The sequence below is a fragment of the Onychostoma macrolepis genome, chromosome 04 (assembly GCF_012432095.1).
Source record: "Onychostoma macrolepis isolate SWU-2019 chromosome 04, ASM1243209v1, whole genome shotgun sequence".
Classification (NCBI taxonomy): domain Eukaryota; kingdom Metazoa; phylum Chordata; class Actinopteri; order Cypriniformes; family Cyprinidae; genus Onychostoma; species Onychostoma macrolepis.
The window spans coordinates 24618620-24640364 of record NC_081158.1 but is presented as its reverse complement, the minus strand read 5'-3'; the positions used below and the strand labels follow the sequence as shown (position 1 = coordinate 24640364).

Genomic DNA, 21745 nt, shown 5'->3' with positions numbered 1-21745 from the left:
TTGTATACTATTATAGTATTTTTAATATTTTGAGTTAACTTGTATTATGTTTTCATTTTAATTCTACTTTAAATATTAGTAATTTTGTAATTTTACTAGTTGTAAACTCAAATTCTTACTCATTTTTTTATAAACATATCTATTAACTTTCTGTTTTAGCACTTCACCTTTATTGCAATTAGTTGCCAAGGCATCATTTTTTAATTGTCATTTAAGTTACGTTTAAATTTTCATCTAAGAATTATATTTTACTTCAGCTTTTTTCAATTAACCTTTTTTTCTTTTAGTTAACAATAAGAAAACTATTTTATATGCTGCTTTTATAACATTTATACGCTAATAAAGTGCCTTTATTTCTAATTTTAAACTTTATTTCACAATAATCTTTTTATTTGCTTGCTTACTTATTTAAATAATTTTTAAAAGGCAGGAAACAGGCTTTCACAGAAAACTGTGTAGATCTATGATTGTGGGTGATATTTATACTTCTTAAATCTTAAACATGCCATTTGGAAAATACTTTTTCATTTATGCAAATAATGTCCACTTTACTCATTTTATTATTAATTTTATTCCCACCTCTGCTCTACTCTGTAAAGCTTTTGTCCAGTGCAGTGTGGTGATATTAGCTTTTTCCCTCATGTAAGAAGAGATGCTTTAAACTGCCACAGTTGTTAAATATACCACCTCTCACACACTTAGCTCTGCGGCGCACACACACACACATTCATATATTTACACATACACAATCCCACACTGTGTCCCCTCCATCTCTCGCTCACACACACACACACACACACACACAGCACTTCACCCTTGAGTGAAGGAGGAGCTTAATTGTTAAAGCACATTTGACAGTAAAATGTGTATGAACTGAGAGAGAACTCAAAATAGTGCAGCACAAAATGAGCCACAAGGGGGCACCAGAGAAAGAGAACCTGCTGGATAGCTAGATTATGATATTATATATTACACCTGTGTTATAATACATTTACAACACTTCTGCTGTATTAAAATGATCCCAACATATAGATTTGTATAAAAGTGTGTATTTGTTAGTTAATATTCAACGTCTAGCCATTTCATTGTTCTTCACAGAATTGACCTAAACCAAAAATAATCTTTATTTATATTTTTACCATTTCTACTCCTCCTTTTAAAGTGCCTGATTCATAAGCATATATTGCCTAGAGACTTTGTCATTATCAAATCAGGAAATTATATAATATTATTCATCTCCACAAAAGCTACTATTAACTAACATCCTAACAGCTAATCCCTGTGTTTAAACAGACTTGTGACTATTTTTTAATTTTAATAAAGTTTGTTTATGGTCGACCAGGAAACCGCATTTGTCTGCAGTGGTGACAGAGGCAACACAACTGCAACTATTATTTTTAAAACCTGCTATTTCTGTATCAGAGAAACAAAATCCAGAGAAAATAATATTTCAGTTCAAAACAGAAACTGAGAAGAATTAAAGGAAATGAAACCACACAATTAAAATGACTGAATGTCTTATTAACTTTTTTTTTGTGTGTGTTTTTGGACACAGCCACATGAAAGGCTCTGAAAACTTTTGTTCCTTGAATTGACTTTCCCTAAAAGTGCTTTAACATTTTGTGCTTAAGAGTTTCAACCTGAGCAATGGTTGTATAATTCATCTAAATGATACAAACACCGTTTTGTTTGACACAGAACTAGCACCCAAACGTGACATTTTTACCGTAGCTCTTGAAGGCCTTCTGCGACTGTAGCATCCGTCGTAGAAAGTTTGTCCTGTGTGTTATTTTGAGGCCTCATTCGGTTTCATTTACCTGAAAACCAACCCTGTGCCCGAACAAACCCGGTAAACCACACAGTGAAAGTTCCCAGAAAGCACGGTGAGAGATTTGACTGTTTATTTGGTTCAAAGACACCTGTGTCGGAGCCCTCAATCGGCCAGAGAGAGAGAGAGAGAGAGAGAAAGAGAGAGAGAAGAAAGGGATTACCTTTATTGCCGATATATTAAAGTCCAAACTACTGTAAGTGCTTGTGCTTCAAAGCATTGATAGGATTCTTTTATACAGCATTTATATACAGCGTCTATACAAGAGACATTCATGACTCTCATGAAAGCAGGAGGTGTCCATGTTCGCCGTCTCCCTCCCGATCCTTCCAGACTGAAACACAGACGATCAACAAACACGAAAATAAAAGAAAGAAAACACATGTACAAGCTCGCACATAACACAGCAGTCACCAGAGTAGAAAAAGCATGCGTATAGGTTCGGGAATCGCGTTCGTCGTAATGACAACATAGTTTATTCTACATCTCGAAGCGCTATGTTCACCAGGGTAGAGCAGACGGGATCTGAGGAAACTAATAAACACAAATGCCACCCAAGCATCTGAATTGAGACGAAGAGAATCTCGAACAGCCCGACTTCCTGTTTTCTCCCACTTCAACTGATTACGAGAGATTTTTTTAGACTTTTAACAGCACAATCTGAACTAGCGCTACACGGAAAGTAATAACTGAATACATTCTAGCATACAAGCTCTTGTTAATGGCACTGGCTGACACGTGTTAACCCCTTGCTGCCCGCTCCGCAGGCCAGCGAAGAACATAGAAGAACATGGCTTAGGTCCAGAAGATCCAAAGTGACCTTCGAAAAAGATCATTTCATTATCTGAGTGATGTGCGCTACTGGATATTCTAAGTGGTCATGGCTTTACTTTCTTTATTTTTCTTTTCTTTTTTTCAAAATCATACATTTTCTGTTCTCCTCTGCACTTACACAATATGTATGTTCAATACAATACTGATATGCATTTGTTTATTTGAATATCTGTCCAGTAATCTGCATGTTGAAAATGGAATTGTAGTTTATTTGGGGTTAACTGAGATATGACATTCAGACTAAGTTATGTGCTTGAGAGGATTAGGTCAGACAGGAAGGGGCGGGATGAAAACAGTGACTAAGCCGTCTGATTGGACGCTCTATTTCTTTCTGTAGTTGCCCAGTTGAATGGCCGAGCGGTCGAAGACGCAGCGGAAGGTGATGGGCTGGACCTCCCAATAGGGCACTGGATTACTGAACAGGCTGATGCCTGAGTACATGGCCTTCTTTGTATTATAGCCGGGTGGGCAGAAGTCCTCTGTTCCCACAGCAGCAATCTTGTTGGCGTGAAGGTAGATCACCTGGAATCAATGGAACGAGAGCGTGACGACGTGTGACTTAAAGATGTGTGGAAATGGCGTGTTAACTTCAGGCGTGATCTCTCACCTGAATGTATTTGTGTTCTGGCAGGCCGGACGGGACTGAAGTCAGCATATTATTGTCCAGGTGAAGTTCCCTCAGGTGAGGCATGTTGGCCAGAGAGCCGTTCTCCACCACACTTATCTCATTGTGGCTCAGACCCAGCCTGAAAACGCACACCGTGTTATTAGCATTAATAAAAACTGCAGCGAAAATGAAAACCAAAATAAAAATGTGAAGTAAAACTAAAACTAAATATTTTCAGAAAACACTGAAACTGTTTTCGGAACCAACTGAACTAAAATAAAAATCTATTTTAGTTTACTTTTTTTTTTTTTCTTTCTGTGTTTTTAGGTTTTTTATACATGGTACATTATCACACAAATGTATGGGGTCATTTTTTAAGGTTTTGAAAGATGTCTCTTATGCTCACCAAGGCTGTATTTATTTGTAATATTGTGAAATATTATTACCATTTAAAATAACAGTTTCTATTTTAAAATATTTTAAAATGCAATTTATTACGGTGATGATAACGCTGAATTATCAGCAGTCATTACTCCAGTCTTTAGTGTCAGACATGATCAGAAATTATTCTAATATGCTGATTTGCAGCTCAAGAAACAGTTGTGCTGCTTATTATTTTTGTGAATACATTTCATTGATGAAAATTGAAAAGAACAGGATTCATTTGGAACAGAAATATTGTGACAATATTTGTGTCATTACTTTCAGTTTTGATCAATTTAATGCATCCTTGCATAATAAAAGTATTAATTTCTCAAAATAAATAAATAAAAGTATTTTAAGACTGCCAATGTTGTAAATATTTATAAATAAATATATAAAAACATAGGCAGCCTTGAAATACTAAAACAAAAATGTGACCCTGGACCACAAAACCAATCATAAGGGTCAATTTTGTGAAATATACTTATTTATTTATTTATTAAGCTGAATAAATAAGCTTTCCATTGATGCATGGATTTTTAAGATAAGACAATATTTGGCCAAGATACAACTATTTGAAGAAATTGAAAAAAATCTAAATTTTGAGAAAATCACCTTTAAAGTTGTCCTTAGCAAAGCATATTACTAATCAAAAATGAAGTTTTGATATATTTACGGTAGGAAATTTACAAAATATCTTCATGGAACATGATCTTTACTTAATATCCTAATGATTTTTTGGCATAAAAGAAAAATCGATAATTTTGACCCATACAACGTATTGTTGGCTATTGCTACAAATATACCTATTTTTGTGGTCCAGGGTCACAAATGATAAAATGCATGAACTTATACTAGAAAACTCTTGACAAAAAACTAAAACTAACAATGATGAAGTAACAACAAATTGAAAAAAAAAGAAAAAAGAAACCTAAATAAAAAAATAAATAAACCTACATTTTCAGTGCTGTTTCGCTAAATAAAGAAACACTTTTACATATATTATTAATATCCCTCATCAAATATAATCAGAATAATGAGACCAACAGCAAAACAATCTGCCAGTGTTCTCATAAAGCAGTCTGTACTTGAGTCAGTACTCTTTTATAACATCTCGGCTGTGATTCAGTCTCGGCATGTACGCTGGAAAATCTCTGTAATATGAATGTTCTAATTTCTCTGTGCGATCCAAAGCAAACTGATCCATGCTATGATGTCATGGTGTTTGAGTCTCACAGGGTTGTTCTCATGCAAATTCGAAACAAACCTAATGAAATCTGAATTATTATTTCCTCTGTATCAAACTCTTTCCCTTCTGAGTCAGATTTTGCTGAGGTTTTCAGCTATACAGAGACATATTTAGCTGTTTCTCTTCAGACTCAAGTCTGGCATGATAGAAAATCAACTTTTTTTTTGCATAACAAATTACAAATATATTAACAAGAAAGATGCATTTACTTGGACAGGTTCTTGAGGCCCTTCAGATTGTCTGCGGTCACTTTGGTGATCTTGTTTCCATCCAAGTGAAGTTCAAAAAGAGAACCGGGCAGACCTGAACATTTTTTGAGACAGATTAATGAAAACACAGTGATATTATATTGATACAATTCACTGAAGTGAAACGGGCCTCCATCATAATTCACAATAGGGATGATTCTGTACCTTTGGGAATGGAGGTGATGTTGGTGTCAGCAATTCGGATGTAAGAAACCCTCTTCAGATCAGCAAAGGCACCATTATCAACTCCAGAGCTACTCAGAGGGTTAGAGCCCAGCTCTAGAATGGGACAGAGTCAAAATATGCACTGAATCATTTTGCAATATTGTTACACTGTTGATTTGATGGTGATTATTAATGTACTATTTGCTTTGAGTGCAGAATAAAATCAAAATAATAATACAATAAAATCATCGTGACTCATACTGAGCCTTATTTTTGAAACACACAAAGTTTTATTATCATTAACAAAAACAGAAATGAAAACAAAATCGGTCACACTTTATTTTAAGGTCCCTCAATAAACTCCTAATTTGCTGCTTATTAATAGTTAGTAAGGTAGTTGTTAAGTTTAGGATTAGCGATGTATAATGCAGAATATCTGCTTTATAAGTACTAATAAATAGCCAACATGTTAATAATAGGCATGCTAATAAGCAACCTGTTAATAGTGAGAATTGGTCTCTATACTAAAGTGATACCACAAAAACTAAAACAAAAATATAAACGAAAACAAAAAAAACATTTTTCATTTAACTGAAGTAAAAAAACAAACAAGTGTAAACTGGGAAAAACTAAAACAATATAAACAAAACTTCAAAAACTAAACTAAAATAACCATATTTTTGCTTTACCTTTTGATACATGGTATATTATATTAATTTATACTGCATATTACATGGTATGTAATATTGATAAAACACAGGATTAATACAATTTATAAATGTGTTATTGGATTAAATAAATAAATATGTAATAATGCAGCTAGGGCTGTGTAAATGTATTAAATGCCGCTCTATCTGAAAGCACATGAAGGACATTTACTACTAATCACAGAACCGGCTTTACTGACTAGATGCGCATGATCATCGCATTCGATGATAACCTAAAATGTGCTAACCAAAAAAAAAAAAAAAAACACTTCCATATATAGTTTTCTAATAAGCACGGATGAAAATTCCTACCCATGACGATGACATTGGCCATGCCGGCAAAGGAGGACTTCTTTATCTTGTTAATCTGGTTCTCGTGAATGCGCAGCTCCTGCAGGCTTTTCGGTATGTTAGCAGGAACATCCTTCAGGAGATTCTTGGACAGGTAGAGTCTCTCCAAATTGACCAGAGAAGAAAAGGCCTTGGCATGAATCATGGTGATCTTATTGTTGACCAGGATGAGTGTCTGAAAAAAAAAAGACATTCCTTTAGGAACTTATCGGTATAATTCTTTAGTTGTTAGTGTTTAAATGCACAAAGTTTTACTCAGTGTTTGTGTTCAAATCTGTAATATTCTTTTCACCCCTGATATTCAGTTCACTAAAAGTTCACTAGCTACTTGCTATAATCTATACTACATTCCAGTCCATACTAATTTTTACGTTCTTATTGCATTTAGATCCAGGCGCCATGTGGATGTTGAGCTTGGAAAGTGAGAAACAGCAAAGGGCCCTCGACGGGAGGCTGCATATTTATTGAAGTTCAGGAGGCTGGACAATGGATCCGCTCCAAAAGTGAACCATTACACTTGTGCACCTGGGAATGACACATTTCTCACACTGAGAGCTGTTTTCTGGAGATGATGGATTGGAAGCACGGAGGATTTCACATTCCGGATTATGAGTTTGCCTGAAGCTCTGTTTTGTAAAGTGTTTCTGAAGATCTCCAGAGATTTTTTGCAGTGTTTTCGAAAAATTAGAGCAGATAATTTGCCTTCAAAGATCGCATAGTTCTAGCACCCGATTCCACATTTGGCAGACAAACAGCATTGGAGTGTTCTTCTCTGGAGAGTTTTTCAGTGCTGCTCAAGCATTTGTTTTTGGGAAAAGAATGACTTTTCTTTTATCTTAAATGAGGCTCGCAAGTGGTTTTGATTTGGACGTTTGGACTTTATGTTCTCTGCATTGAATTGACGCTTTCAAGGTCATAGCAAAAACATCACGCTGTCACTTCCAGTTATCAGCAGCAAGCAGCCAACTGATCCCAAAATGCATAAATCAAAGTGAAATAGGATTTGTCCCGTGAGGGTTACTTGGATTTAAAAGGGGACTGAGAAATGTCACTGCTTCTACGATCCAATTTAGGCAATTAAAGAAAATGCAAGAGAGAAAAAAAGAGAGAAAACAAGGCAAAGAGTGAGTAATTGAATATCTCACTTGGAGACCCTTCAGGCCTTTGAAGTCATTTTCTCTGATCTCTGTGATCTTGTTGTTCTGCAAATCCAGGAGAGTGGTATCAAGTGGAATTTTTTCTGGAACGTTCTTCAAACCTGAGAGACACAAAACCACAAGCAGTAAGAAAAATGACACTGATGAAATGGGATATGAGCTGATCTGGGCTTTTATGAGGCTGGGCTAGAATCTACTTTGAAATCAAATCAGCTGTAGACATATGGATTCTGGTCCGACATCAACACAACACATCCAGATACGAAAAAAAGAAAAAAAAGAAAAATCCTTGAAGAGTGTAAATTGTGGTACTAAATAGAGCAGCCACATTCCTGAAAAACATTTAAATTACAGAAAGAATGTGAACTCTGGAGTGGTCTTGGTTTTGGATGAGCTCCAGCCATCATTGTATAGACCACATGCGTAACTTGAAGAATTTCTTAAAAAAACAGGGACAAAAACAGTTTTAACTGTAAATTTCTTATTATATATAATATCATCGCTTAAGAATTATTTCTTCTTAATCTTTATTAAACTCATAATCTCAATTATAAAATATAAAAACAAAATTAAAATTAAATAAAATTTCATGAGCTACAGGGCCTGAGCAGTCAACTATAAAGCACTGAAAAAACACTGAAAACAGCATCAAAATGAACAATGAATCAACTCCTTACAAAACCAGGAGGGTTTCATAAGGACTCCACAGACTGAAAAAAAGAAAAAAGTCTGAATGTGCAGTTGGACACCGGACCAAACACAGTGAAGAGTTACGATGATGGTTCACGTAAGTTTTAGTGTTTCGAAACAGTTCTGAAAGTTAATCACAGACCAGTCCTATGCCAGATATCTCACAGTTTTTCTTGGAAAGATTATAAAAGCTGCACAATGAAGTCAACTGAAAAAGCTGACATAAGATTTCCACACAAGGGGAATTTGATTTTGCCAACATTGGACGACAGTGTGACACAGCTTTCATTTAATGTGCTGCAGACCAGGTTACTTGAATGGAATATGCAGCGAAAACCAAAACATATGGTAACACTTTATTTTAAGGCCCAATTCTCACTATTAACTAGTTGCTTATTAGCATGCGTATTACAAGCATATTTATTAGTACTTATAAAGCACATATTTATGCTTTATTCTGCATGACCATATTTAGACCTCATACCTAAACTTAACAACTACCTGAACAACTACAGCAAATTAGGAGTAGTTAATAGAGAGAATTGGTCCTTAAAATAAAGTATTTAGACACTTCCATTTGTATAAATGTCTTTTCCACACAAAACGTTTCACAAAGTTTGCTCAGAAAATTAGCATCCTTAAATTAATTTCATATATTTTTAAGTGTCCAAAAGCTTTTTGGGGCCACTGTGTATCATAGTGTTTGCTTCAAACATGAGAAAAACATAGGAAAAATGAGGTAAACACACATGACACATACATACACATACATATATCTGCTCTAGCAACTCTAAAAGCTTTTTAGGCAGAACCTCACACAAACATTGTTTGGTTTTGTTTTGCGGTGAGTTTCCTCATCACTGCATGTGTATAAACAGTTTAAGAATATGTCCCTGTTAATTATATATCCACAGGACAGAGGACACGGAGATCCCAGTTGGACGTATCACTGTTGCTGAGATGTCTCACATATGTTCTTTTCATTCGGCTGTTTAGTCTAATTTTCTAGTGGCTACACGTCTCGGCCAAAATCACGGCAATCAATTTAGGTCAAAATGTGTTTTACTATGGACTATATTATCAGTATGTAATCCTAAAAGCTCTAATAACACAATGATAACTTCAGTTGTTTGAGTAAATAAGTTAGAATTTTAACCCAATTGGCGATGAGACAATCAGAATGTGCAGTCCATTGCCAACTCTTATGGAACAAACATTAAACTACTCAAAAACAAATTGTCCTCTGTGGTTAGAAATACTATTTAGCCACTGAAATCAAGAGAGGAGAAAACACAAAACCATTATTAACAGGCCCATGGATGCTAAACTCATTCCTATACTTCTTTTACTGGTAAAAACGTGGGATGCTGTTTAATCCACAAGATTTTCATAATGGAAATCACACTACACTGTGGTCAATAATAATCAAAAATGAATATTTTACACTTATCTCACTTGTAACACAAAAAAATGCCAACCTCATATCAACTGGTACCTAAAAGAGAAAGTATCTCACACTTACAGCCTGTTGTTAGGAAGTAAAAACACAAGCGGGCCCTTAATCAAACTTTCCTAGACAAACAAATTCATATTTGCCATTAGTTGTTCTTGGGTTCTGACGCTATTTCCAGACGGTTTTCCCTGCAGCTGCAGAGTTGTATAAACTGGGTCACATATTTCACTGAAAAGAGGTGAAGTTAGATGGAGAACAGGCCTGTCGGCACACCTATCCCCCCTCCCTCCATTCTTTCCCAGGTCTGTTTCGTGCCAAAAGACCTGCGGAGCAGATGAGTGCTGGAGGCCTCAAATATTCACTCTTCTCTGATTTGTCCTTGTTCTCAATCCCATTTTCGTTCTCGTACTTTCCCTGTCTTCTTTAACTGGGGCTGAGTGTTAACATTGCGAAAGAATTACTGAGAACTGCTGTTTTGCCTGGTCAACAGTATTTCTTTCCAAACAGACATTGTCAATCAAACAGACCTCTAAGTAATTTCCTGTTTATGAAAAACTAGGCTAACTGAGAAAACATGTTACAGCAACTTAGTTACACTACATTACAGGATAAAGCATGCTAGGAAATGCTTTATTAACCCTTGTTCACTCTATGTTCTGTAAATTTATAATGCTGTAAATATTACATAATCATTTCCAATTTTAATATGACCCTCTGACTTAATCAAAACCCTGTAGGCAATTATTATTGAAGAATGAATCTGTGATATCCATTTACAGTAATGTTTCTGTTTGGTTTACAAATACAATAATGTACTGTATTGTTGTCGCCAACATAAATGTAACGGTCACAGTTTATTTTAAAGTCCAATTCTCACCATTTACAAACTATTAATTACGACTTTTTACTCTCGTAATTTGCTGCTTATTAATAGTTAGTTAGGTAGTTGTTAAGTTTAGGTATCGGGTAGGCTTAAGGCATCTAAAATATGGTCATGCAGAATATGTGCTTTATAAGTACTAATAAACAGCCAATATGTTAATAATAGGCATGCTAATAAGCAACTAGTTAACACTGAGAATTGGTCCCTATACTAAAGTGTTACTAAAGTGAACCACATTCACATATTTCTTGGAGGATCTGATGCTAAACATGTTTTGAAAGGGTAAAAAGGGGACCTTATGTCAAAGAAAGTAAACTTAGTGAAAAATCTGGAAAAATGGCAGATTTCTAATGCTCTTTTCTGTGTAGATCACAGTGACCCAGCAGACAGGGTAGTTTTACAAGAAGGGAAGCTGCGATCTTTTGGAAGTAACCTTATAAAAGAACAGACATGACTTTTTCACTTATTAACAAACACGCGCCTGGGGATTCAATTAGGAAAATGGGGCAGCCGTCTGGAAGTTAGTGCCTAGTCGTCTATGGAAGTGAGGGCAGTTAACAGCATATGAAAACATTTAAAGTGGTTTTAAAACAGTGACATTAGTAATTCAATGATGACTCAACAATGGGCAGATCAAACAAAGAGAGAGGTTTTGTTCATGGCTGCTTGGCCTTGGACAGTTTTATGTCATGAAATAATTAACATCAGGTGTAAACAATGGAAATGGAAAGGAAAACAATGAAACATATTAACCAGCATGAAAGAAAGAAAAAAAAAATAGATAAAGACAAACTTTGATGTTGGCTTGACAAAGCCTTTTCTGAAAGTTTAAAATTAATTTTACAAGCTCAATATTTGAATGTTTTACAGTTGACAAATTTGCAAGGGAGTACTGGGTGACGTTCTGCAGCCACGGAAGCCAGCAAATGAACTGGGTCAAAGATCGCAGACTCTACCCGACTTAAAAAGCCTCGGCATCCATATAAAACCTTCTATAGCTGTTTCTATCACCCTGTTTTTATGTGCATTTTGAAGTAATCGCATCAGAAACGAGTGATGGAAATGCAAAATTTAAAAAAAAATCCCTTAATTTGCAAATAAGTTTTTATGCTTGCTTGAGGTGTTTTTTGACTTGTGCGAAAAAGGGTTAATGCGAAGAATAGGAGATGGAAATAAATTATAATGAAATGAATTCCTCCATGCGCGTCAAAAAAGTCATGTGACTTTGCACTATGGGAAGGCATAACCTGACTAACCAGCAGACTGATCTCGCTGCACAGCATCTGAAATGTTGTCATTCTGAAGTGCCTGAGCAATGTCTGTCATCAAAGTATTTCTGTATAATTGCGATAACTGAACTCATCAATTTATGACGTAAGGCTTATCGCCTTCTATTGTCATCATGTTCTCACGCAGTGAAAAATGCATCATGGAGCAAAGAGGAAACTGACAACGTGCCGACAGACAAGACAGAGCAGGTTACTTCTGGTTTGAAAAAGTCTTAGCTTTCCAATTTGATCATTTTTTAAGAAATTCAAACAATAAATACAGTTTTGTAACTCTTTAAAGTGTCGTAACAGATCGCTGTAGTGCTTCAAGATGCTTTTCATATTTACTAGTAAAAGCACAAAATAAACATGAATGAACATTAGAAGCTATTGTATTTCAACAGTGGAAAGACATCAATACACACCATTTTTCAAGTTTAATGGTCTTTGCACACTGAGAAAATTTTTGCATGTTCAGAAATAAATACAACCACACGTTGTGTCAATCACGTTTATACACTGCCTCCTAACTTTCGCCCATCATAAAATAATTCGGATTGGGTATGATTTTCTGCATTTTCGCACCTGTAGCAAGCATTTTGACTCAGTGTGCAAGGTTTCTGTGCGTGACGATGATGAATACAAAAAAACGCATATGAAAATTTCAGACTCCGAAGTTAATCTACTCTCCTGTCTGGTTTGTTTGTCGGACAAAACGGCAGATTCAGAGAGATGATTGGTCAGATCGCCTGTCAATCAAGCTCTCTGCAAAGAGTCAATTGCGCTTGTTTCTGTTAGGTGTCCTTAATCTGGCAACCTGCATGAGCGTCAAGTCTGAGGAGGAGGGGGAGGGAGAAACAACCGTCTCTAATATCTCTAATGTTTTGAAATTTGACTCATTTTAACTGCTAGCTGTCAATACTGCACCTTTAAATTACAGCTTGCCAGAAAAAAAGTATTTCCTAGTTTTATAAACAATATGTAGGCTATCAGACAGATAGCTAACAAAATGTTGCCAGTCTGTGGTTTTACTCGGAAAGTTGACTGGCAAATGCCATCAAGTTGTTATTGTCATTGATCAATTCTCACATAATGATCATTCACACAAGCCAGAAACACTGACAGTGATTCTTTAAAAAAAGTGTCAAATAGGCCTATGCAGCTTTCATCAAGCAGTCTAGTCTAGTGTCATGAAATCGTTACCTAGATCAGAACACTGGGTCACTCGCAGATGGCACTGGCACCGGAAGGGGCAGAAATGTCCATCAGGTCCATCAGGTCCATCGGGTAGCAGTGGAGGAGGCGTCTGAACAGGTGGTTTACGAACTGGAGGCATGGGAGAGCCTGAGCCCGGCTCGTCCTCCATCATGAAGTCCATGAAGCCGGACTGACGGAAGGGCAGAGCCCAGCATACGGACACCAAAAGCAGGGAGAGACAGGCCGATTTCATGTTGCTGATGGAGGCCTGGAGGGTAAAATGGAGAAGAGAAGGGGTTAAAGGTGAGGGGCGATATGCTGGGTGGCATCTCAGGACCTGTGATGGTGAAAGGTTAAAAGTCAATCAACAGATGTAGAGCGCATGAATGAGACTGAGCAATGTGGGTGATAACTAGGCAGAGGTCAAGGGTCAAATTTAGGTATATATTAGATTTTACAGGTCTCTGGTTACTCTTGCTGCAGCTTTTCATGCTGTTAGACTGATGGTTAGCTTATATGACTAAATGCATTTTAAACTCCAAACTAAACTTCATAACCAAACTCATTCTTGCCCTCATTCAGAAAAAAAATAACCATGTCCTCTCTCAGATAGAGTGCACAAAGCAGTTCACGAGCCCATACATAAACATATGTCTGAGGAGCAGCTGGACGTCTCTGAACGACGAGGAAATTGTAAAGTAGGTACAGAAACTCCCAGAGCTCAGTTCGACTTTTCAGGGTCATCTCAGGTCCATGTAATCAACATACAGCATAATTACAGTAGTTCAAATCCTCCGGGCGGCCACGTCACTTGGACAGCGAATAACCACTGCGCCTCTGTTGTTAAACTCTGGAAACCCAGAGCTCGACCTTGACAAACTTCTGGAAAGGAGCTTTTCTTAATTTCTCAAGCAAAAGACGACAACGATACATACATTAATTCTCGGTGCAGATCTATATACAGAGGTGAAAACTCGTCAGGGGTGAAAAAGGTGACAAACCAAATTAACCCACCCCCCAAAACTTACTTAATTTTGACTTTTTTTTTTTTCTGAAAACAAGACAATTTTAACTTGTCTAGAAAATGCTTCTTGATTTAAGAATTTTTAGATATTTGGACTAGAAACAAGACAAAAACTCTAAGTAAGAAATAATTTTTTGCAGTGCACCATTCAAGGATAAACACCTTTATATGATTAAAAGACTACGGTCTACAATCAACAAGGATTTTTGGTACGATGTTACATGAACTCAGTCAGGGCAAATAAACCACTGTAAATCTTCATTTCAGCACTCGAATTATTGAAGCAGCTGACGGGCTAAACGCGATTCTCCATCACACTTAGCTATAGCTTAGCTTAGCGTAGGGCTGGATGATATGGCCAAAGTTTATATCACGATATATTTCTTCATTTCGGTCGATACGATATAATTCCGATATCAATATGAACACTATTATAAAAAGTCTCATAAAAACTGCCAAGAATGCCCACAACAGATGTCTGTACCAACAAACTTACGAAAAATGAATTTGCCAAGTCTATGAACTCAATATGATATGGGGGACAAATAAATACCTTTTATTTGTATTTAGCCTTCATACAAACAAGAAATGTGAAATCACTGTCAAATAAACATCTCAGACTCACCTTATTAATATCTTTAACTTCAAACTGTAGGCTAACACACTACCAGTCAAAGGTTTTTGAACAGTACGCTTTTAGTTTTTTTAATAATTCTCTTCTGCTCACCAGGCCTGCATTTATTTGATCAAAAATACAGCAAAAACAGTAGCATTTTGAAATATTTACCATTTAAAATAACTGTTTTCTATTTGAAAATATTTTAAAATGCAAGTTATTCCTGTGATTTCAAAGCTGAATTTTTAGCATAATTTCTCCAGTCACATGATCCTTCAGAAATCATTCTAATATTCTGATTTGCTGCTCAAAAAGCATGTATTATTATGTTGAAAACAGCGTAGTAGACTCTGACTGTCTGCCAGTAGGAGGCGCTTTGAGAGCGGCAGAACTAGCGGTTTCCCCGGTAACGGCTGTAATCCAAGCAGCTCCGCTCGTGAACACTACTTTATCAGATAAAATGAAAATGCCATCAAAACTATTCTGAAGACAGTATGTTTCCCTTCAGAGATACTTTCATATAAATCACCCGCTTTTTGAAACGTGCAGTGCTCATGTTTATTCAATGAAGTCAAACGCCACAAATAAATCAATTTATGGGAAACACTAGTAATGTATATCGAAATATCGGAAATGTGTTTAAAAATCATATCACCGTTAAAACAAAAATTATTTTTTGCAAAGGGTAGCAAACTAATGTAGCGATAACGTAACTTACAATCTTCATAGCTATTGCAACAGCAGCCTGATGCAAAAACGAAAAAAAAACAGCAGCCTCACGCGGTAATCACCATTTATACTGGAACACAATTTACAACAGATACAAATGCATTCCGTCCTGCTCTACAGCGAACTTAATTGAGATTGGTTGGTTGAGGGAAAAAACATTAAGGTAAGCCAATCAGAGGCAGAGTAGGGTGGGTCCATTCCTTTGCCAACGCGGGAGGGGGGTGAATGTTACAGGTGACTCACAGATACAACCCCACCCCCCCATTTTTTTTTTTTTTTTACAGATCTACACGATTCAAGTGAATGACCTATTTCAAGGTGAAAACGGCGAATTTCGCCGAAAGGTGACAAGTTTGTATATAACATGAACTTTGTGATATATTCCATTGAGGAACCGTAAAAAGACTCCAATTGGATAATCTCAATTATCTACAAGTACAGAAAGTATAGATATAACAGTTTCTCTCAAAAGACTAAGTCTCAGGAGAAAACAGAAAAAACGGCAAGTGACCTTCAACCTCTGATTTCTCGTCACTGTTGATTTGCATCACGGGAGAGCATGTTGAAACAATTTTCTGAGGTACCTTTAGCTCAACCGGTATCCATGTTTCAAGAAAAACAATGAGAAATTGTAGTTTTATTCAACGGCATTTCAAAACAACAACTTGCCGACCTCAATTTAGACATGCTATTTAATTTAATACTACGTTTTCAGGCCTGGATACAACATCCATCACGTCAGACACCTTTAATTACCTTTGACCCAGTGGGCAATGAGACGCTTTGAGCAAACACACTGCAGTATCACTTTGCCCTTTAACATTTAAGTATTTGGTAGATTTAGAGTGCATTCAAGGTAGTTTTATGCTTGTGCGTTCCTGGGAATTGAACCCATGACCTTGCGCTCTACCGGTTGAGCCGCACAAACCTTTTTTTCTATATGTATTCCCAGCAGGAATGAAGCCACAGTAGGAGTTTAGAGCCTCAGGAGCTGGTCAGCAGTATGAAAAGCCCTCTGAGCATTACAGGCTGTCACCATGAGCAATTCTGTTTGCAGGGGGATCATGGGAAGCTGTTGCTGCATTTGAGTTGCGTCCTGTCAACAAACCACAGGCTGCTATGAGAGCCAGGCAAACAGACAAGACAGATTGATGGTGTCATGGCTTTGTTGGGAAAAAACAGGCAGGGTACAAAGTTCTCATTAGCCAATCACAAAACAGGAGTAAAAATTGGCTTTTGAATAAATAAATTGATAACTTTATAAGGAACTGCAGCATAATACTTCTAAATTTGAACTAAAACCATTCAAGCGAATCACAAATTGTGAACATGCAATGTGTTTAAATGGGAGGTATTGGTTCTAGGTCAAGTTTGGTTCTAGCACACAAACATTTGTTATGTGTTTGCATAGACACTGAATTATAAATTATTAATATTTTATTATATTGACAGCCTCTAAACATTTTGTCTAAGCATTTTACGAATGCATAACTTAAGAGACCTACAAACATTTATGAATCTTTTTAGATTAATAGAATATTGAATTTATGCAATCAATAGTTTGATTAATTTAATTCAATCAATATGATTACTTAAACACGTTCAATGTCATCTGCATCATTATATAACCGTTATTCTCTGTAATTTCTAATATTTTATGTTTTTTACAAAATTACATATATATATTTTAATTGTCTATATATTTTAATACATGTACATTATGTTTCATACATTGTTAAAAAATATCAATATCATATCAAATGGAAAGCAGTTGGAAACCAACTCAACAGGAAGGATGCTGTGTTCCTCTCAGCAGGAACTGATGGACCAGTGTCAAATATCTCAATGTGACAATGATTATCAGAAGTGATCTTAAATAAATTTTTCACAGACACAGTTCTGTGCATAACTACTAGCTTCTGCCAAGTTGTTACAGACCTTCATCTTTGATTTCTCTCTGTCTGCGGGTCGGGCACCAATATGATCCAACTAAAGTGTTTCACAGAACCCAAAATCAGCTCTATCCTGTTTCTGGTCTTATAAATGTGGGCTTGTAATGATTAAGAGGAGACAGGAAAATTTCCACTTTTCCTCTCTTTCTCCAAGCATTTCTACCTTACTTTTCACTTTCCCTTCTTGTCTTTCAGGATCTTGAGGTCTGGGTTGTGTCACAGCAGGTCTGATTTGTCTCTGCAGAGAAAAAAGGGAGGGTTGACACTTCTAGTTTTCTCTCCCTCAATCAGCCAAATCTTGTTTTGTTGCAAATGTCCTTAAAACAAGATAACTTTAAGAACCGAAATACATGGGGATCAGTTTTGATAAAACATCTTATAACTATCAATAATATAATTAGTGGAGACTGTCACCACACCTAACATAAATATTTAATACATTGCACACATACACTAATTTTGAATTGAATCTCAAAACTGATACACCACATTTGGCTTATGTTACAGAAGTGTGATATTAGTTTGTTCAGTAATTATGGTTTTGTACTGTATTATTAAGACTGCATTACGTCTGAGAAGGGTTGACTTATGCAAAGCACTATAAGTGATTTATGGGATATTGTGGCGACAGATGAGTGTTTATGTTACTGTTTATTAAGAAGTAATAGTAGAAAATGTGCATGTATAAACATTAAAATGATCTATTGCAGTTAATTGTATGCAATGTATGAATATCTAAACAGTCCAAAATCAAGACATTTATTTATATATTTATTTACTTAAAAGGTAATAAGTCTTGCTTTCAGGAAAAAAAAGTCTCACACACACACACACACACACACATTCATTGACCTGTTTCTCCTTTCAGCAATGACTCACAGAAAGGTATTTACAGGCTACAGGACATTTAAAACATGTGTGCTCCCTTCATTTTAAAACATACACATACACCAGTCTTATCATTGCACCCCGAAACCTGACTTTTATTTATGAAAGCATTCTTCCACCGAAAGCTCTAAAATATCCTGAATTCCCCAAACACTGAGAGAATGTTTCAGAAATGTAATTATCTGCTCATTCCAATGAGTCATATGTCAAGACAAAAGCACAAAAAGATATAATATCCAATGTGCAAAAGCCTAAAAAAAATGTGGACTTAATACTGAGCTCAACAAACTGCACTCCTGGACCACACTAGCATACAAGGGTTTCAACCACTCTGCCCTGTGCGGTCAGGCTGGTTCCAGACCACTAAACCAAACTCCAAAGCCACTGCCAGAGCACAATTAGACTTTCTCACAGAAACCCATCAAACATGGTTGTCTTCAAAAGGACCTACCCGAAAGCCACAAGAAGTTATTCAGATGATGAATAAGCAATTATATGCAGAAGGCCGGCTGATTATTTTGGCCCAAAAATGAATGAATAAAGGTTTGAGCCCATGACCATGACTATAATGTATCTAAGACAATCCCAGTTGCTCACATTTACATTCAAGCAATCTTACACTCATCCTCTCACTTCCTTTTTCCAAGGCAACTGCCCATCTGTCATAAGCAACTGCTTTGACTTTGGTCCAAAGCTCCAGTGTCTTTTCCTCAAAGGGTTAAAAGGCAAATAAAGAGAGGAAAAAGCAGGCAGTGACCAGCATGGCTACCATTTAATGACTCTCTCTTTCTAACATCAAATTGTTGGAGCCAAATGGAGACCTTTGGCTTCCAAAGAATACTTATTGCATGGCCCGAGGACGCTGCCTTTGAAGGGAGGAAGAGAGGGACGAGAGTTTCCTGTCATGGCACAAACTGTGTACGTGAGTTCTGTTCTCAATTAGTGAAAGTTGTAAACCATACAAAAGAGGACAAAAACCCAACCCCAAATCGAACCTCAACTCCAACCCCAACAAAAGAGAAATACATGACCCAATTAACCCAACTAAAAAGCCTGTTGAATGTATCTTAACCTTCGTCTGCCTCTTCCTTGCCCCCCTCCACTGAATGTTTTGAGTTAGCTGGGAATTTTGCGGTGGGATTACCAGGAAGTGCCTTGTCAGACTTGCCTGCGATTGGAAGGAAGCTATATCATTAAAGGATTAATGAGACACCAGTCCCACGCTCTCACTCTCTCCATCTCTCTCTTTTCTCCTTCAGAGTGCTTTCATACTTCAGCTGATATGGCTCAAGGCACTTTGGCTTCCATGCCATGGATAAAGAGTTTAGGATGCGACTTCGAGCGAGTGGAGGCAAGCAGATGCAGAGCGAGGCCAGAGGACGAAACGTCTCTCCAGACAGGTCTATCCGAGGAGAGAAATCCTCTAGTGTTTTCAGGCCTTACATGAACTCTTTCTAAATGCCAAGTCGCGCGCACAAAAGGAAGAAAAACTGGGAGGGAAAACTCGGGAGCAGAGAGAATAAGGGCACTCGAAAAGTTAATGGCTTTTTCACAACAGTGAGTTTGTGTGGAGGGGTTTCAAAGAGCAAGGATACTTGTCACAATTTGGAAAAGTCGGAAAAGGTCTTGTCCTCTCCAACTGAACAACAAAGAAAATCACCTCTGCAATCAGTTTGCATGAACATACACTTTTCTGGCTTTAAATTTTCTCATCAGAATGCAACCTTAATCCACATGCAAAGCTATTAAACACAGGAGGCTTTAAAATAAAAGCATCTGTATCATTGACGCACTCATGTATTCTCTCATTTCCATTCGATTTCTTGAATTAACTCATCTAGGATATGCCAGAATCAAGCAAATTCATTGAAAACTTCCAATGCAAAGTCCTCATTTCTGCTCCAAGCCCTAATGAACTGCAGAAACCACCAAACCGCAGATTCCCGAAGGGTTATACCCACATTTCATCAGTGCAAATCGTCCACCTCTCTTTGAGACGGTCAGTCTGTTCTCTCAATCAAAATCCCTTCTTTTCATCACTCAGAAGGGGAAAGCTTAGGGTGAGCTGATCTTACCTGCACGTACAGGAGCTTGTAGAGCTGCAGACGAAGATCCGCAAATCCAGAGAGGGCTGGAGCCGATGTGCAGCGCGGCAGGCCGAGGGCTGATCGCTGTGTGGACGCCTGCAGCCAAGATCAGGCAGGTGTGCTCTGTCACGGGGGGAGGGGATGGAGAGAAGGACAGAGAGGGAGAGAGAGAGGACGAGTGGAGGGAGGGAGGGAGGGAGGGAGGGAAGAAAAGGAGAGAGGGAGGGGTTGATTTTTCAAATGAGACAATTGGAGAAGAACTTCCCCCGGTTTGAAGCGGTCCAAATGCAGTTGGAACAAGAAAAACGAGGGGGAAAAAAGTTGGGAGACGAGAGGCTGCGACTATACAGGCATTGGCAAGTTCCCATACAGTGTCATCTGGTAAAGATAGGGAATTCTGGATACGACAAAAGCTGCTCGGCTCCCTCCCTCTCGTAGTCTTTCGGCGGACTTCATGCTGCTTTTTTTGCGTGGTGGAAACATTCCCCTCCTTTCCACCCACCATACTTTTGTTTCTTTTGAAACAAGAAACTTATTCAGTGACCCGTAACCTCAATTGCACACACACGTACAGCATTTCCAAATCCGTATTAGGCTTGTTTATTTGTACGGAGTAACAGGCATGGAAGAGCATTGAATGTGCAAATGGAGGTACCCAAAATGGGGAGGGAGGAGCTGGCTTGAGTTCAGCTAGTTACTAAAATCAGGTCCCAGTTTTTCTTCTCTCTCTATCTTTCTTTATTTCGGTTATTCTACATTTGCCTGACTTTCTCTTCTTTTCTGTCTAAATTGAAAGACTGGGTTGAACTGGTACGATTCAATCCTCCTAAATCAGATTGGGCTTTTGGGATTTTCTGGCACACTTTTTGGAGACAGAAAAGATAAGCTGTACATTTGGACAGGGGTGATTAGGATTTCAGTCTCAAGCCTCGTTCACACTGATTTTATCACACCGCTGGATGTCCTGCATTACTGGTTATTTGAAAAGCTTTTGAAAATCTCATCACAAATTAGATATAATTCAAGTACAAATAACATGCCATTCAACTGTGACAATGAATCAGGTTTTTACTGCTAAAAATAAACATTTAGGAGAGGAATGTGTTATATGAAGCGCATCAGTTTATAATAATTCATATAATGATAAATTATCTATTACTATGAATAACTATCAATGCAAACAATCAAATCACTCAGAATGACTTTTTTTTTTCCCACTAAATAAAATGTATAAATTCAGCCTAATCCCATTCATATTCATAGGTATTATACACACATATTTTCATATGTTTAGACATAACCTGTAACACACAATATGGATGTAGTAAAATGCTAAATTATTTGCATATGCACATCTTTAGAAACTTCAAAATTTCACAAACCCTTTAA

General features: G+C 37.1%; 1 protein-coding gene across 4 annotated transcripts; it reads right to left on the bottom strand.

Moving 5' to 3' along the window:
* Positions 1 to 1887: 1887 nt before the first annotated feature.
* dcn (decorin) lies at positions 1888 to 20501 on the bottom strand. 4 transcript variants are annotated; one of them, XM_058773254.1, is made up of 9 exons: positions 20345 to 20501; positions 17550 to 17619; positions 13067 to 13328; positions 7558 to 7670; positions 6374 to 6587; positions 5355 to 5468; positions 5151 to 5244; positions 3270 to 3408; positions 1888 to 3184 (listed from the first exon to the last, which is right to left on the bottom strand). In XM_058773254.1, exons 3-9 carry the CDS (start codon positions 13311 to 13313, stop codon positions 2984 to 2986), a joined length of 1122 nt encoding a protein of 373 aa, XP_058629237.1. In that variant the 5' UTR covers positions 13314 to 13328; positions 17550 to 17619; positions 20345 to 20501; the 3' UTR covers positions 1888 to 2983. The 4 variants fall into 4 exon arrangements, with proteins under 4 accessions (XP_058629237.1, XP_058629236.1, XP_058629239.1 ...); XM_058773253.1 differs by lacking the exon at positions 17550 to 17619; XM_058773256.1 differs by lacking the exon at positions 17550 to 17619 and having other exon boundaries at positions 20355 to 20491.
* Positions 20502 to 21745: the final 1244 nt, after the last annotated feature.

What these genes read in the sequence shown, in the direction of transcription:
- dcn (XM_058773254.1), bottom strand. Translation starts at nt 13,313, where the DNA reads ATGAAATCGGCCTGTCTCTCCCTGCTTTTGGTGTCCGTATGCTGGGCT. An exon ending in AAGGCCTGAAGGGTCTCCAA is followed by an intron (nt 6,588 to 7,557) that starts GTGAGATATTCA and finishes TTTTTTTTTCAG; the next exon opens with ACACTCATCCTGGTCAACAA. An exon ending in GGCCTCAAGAACCTGTCCAA is followed by an intron (nt 3,409 to 5,150) that starts GTAAATGCATCT and finishes GTGCGTTTTCAG; the next exon opens with GCTGGGTCTGAGCCACAATG.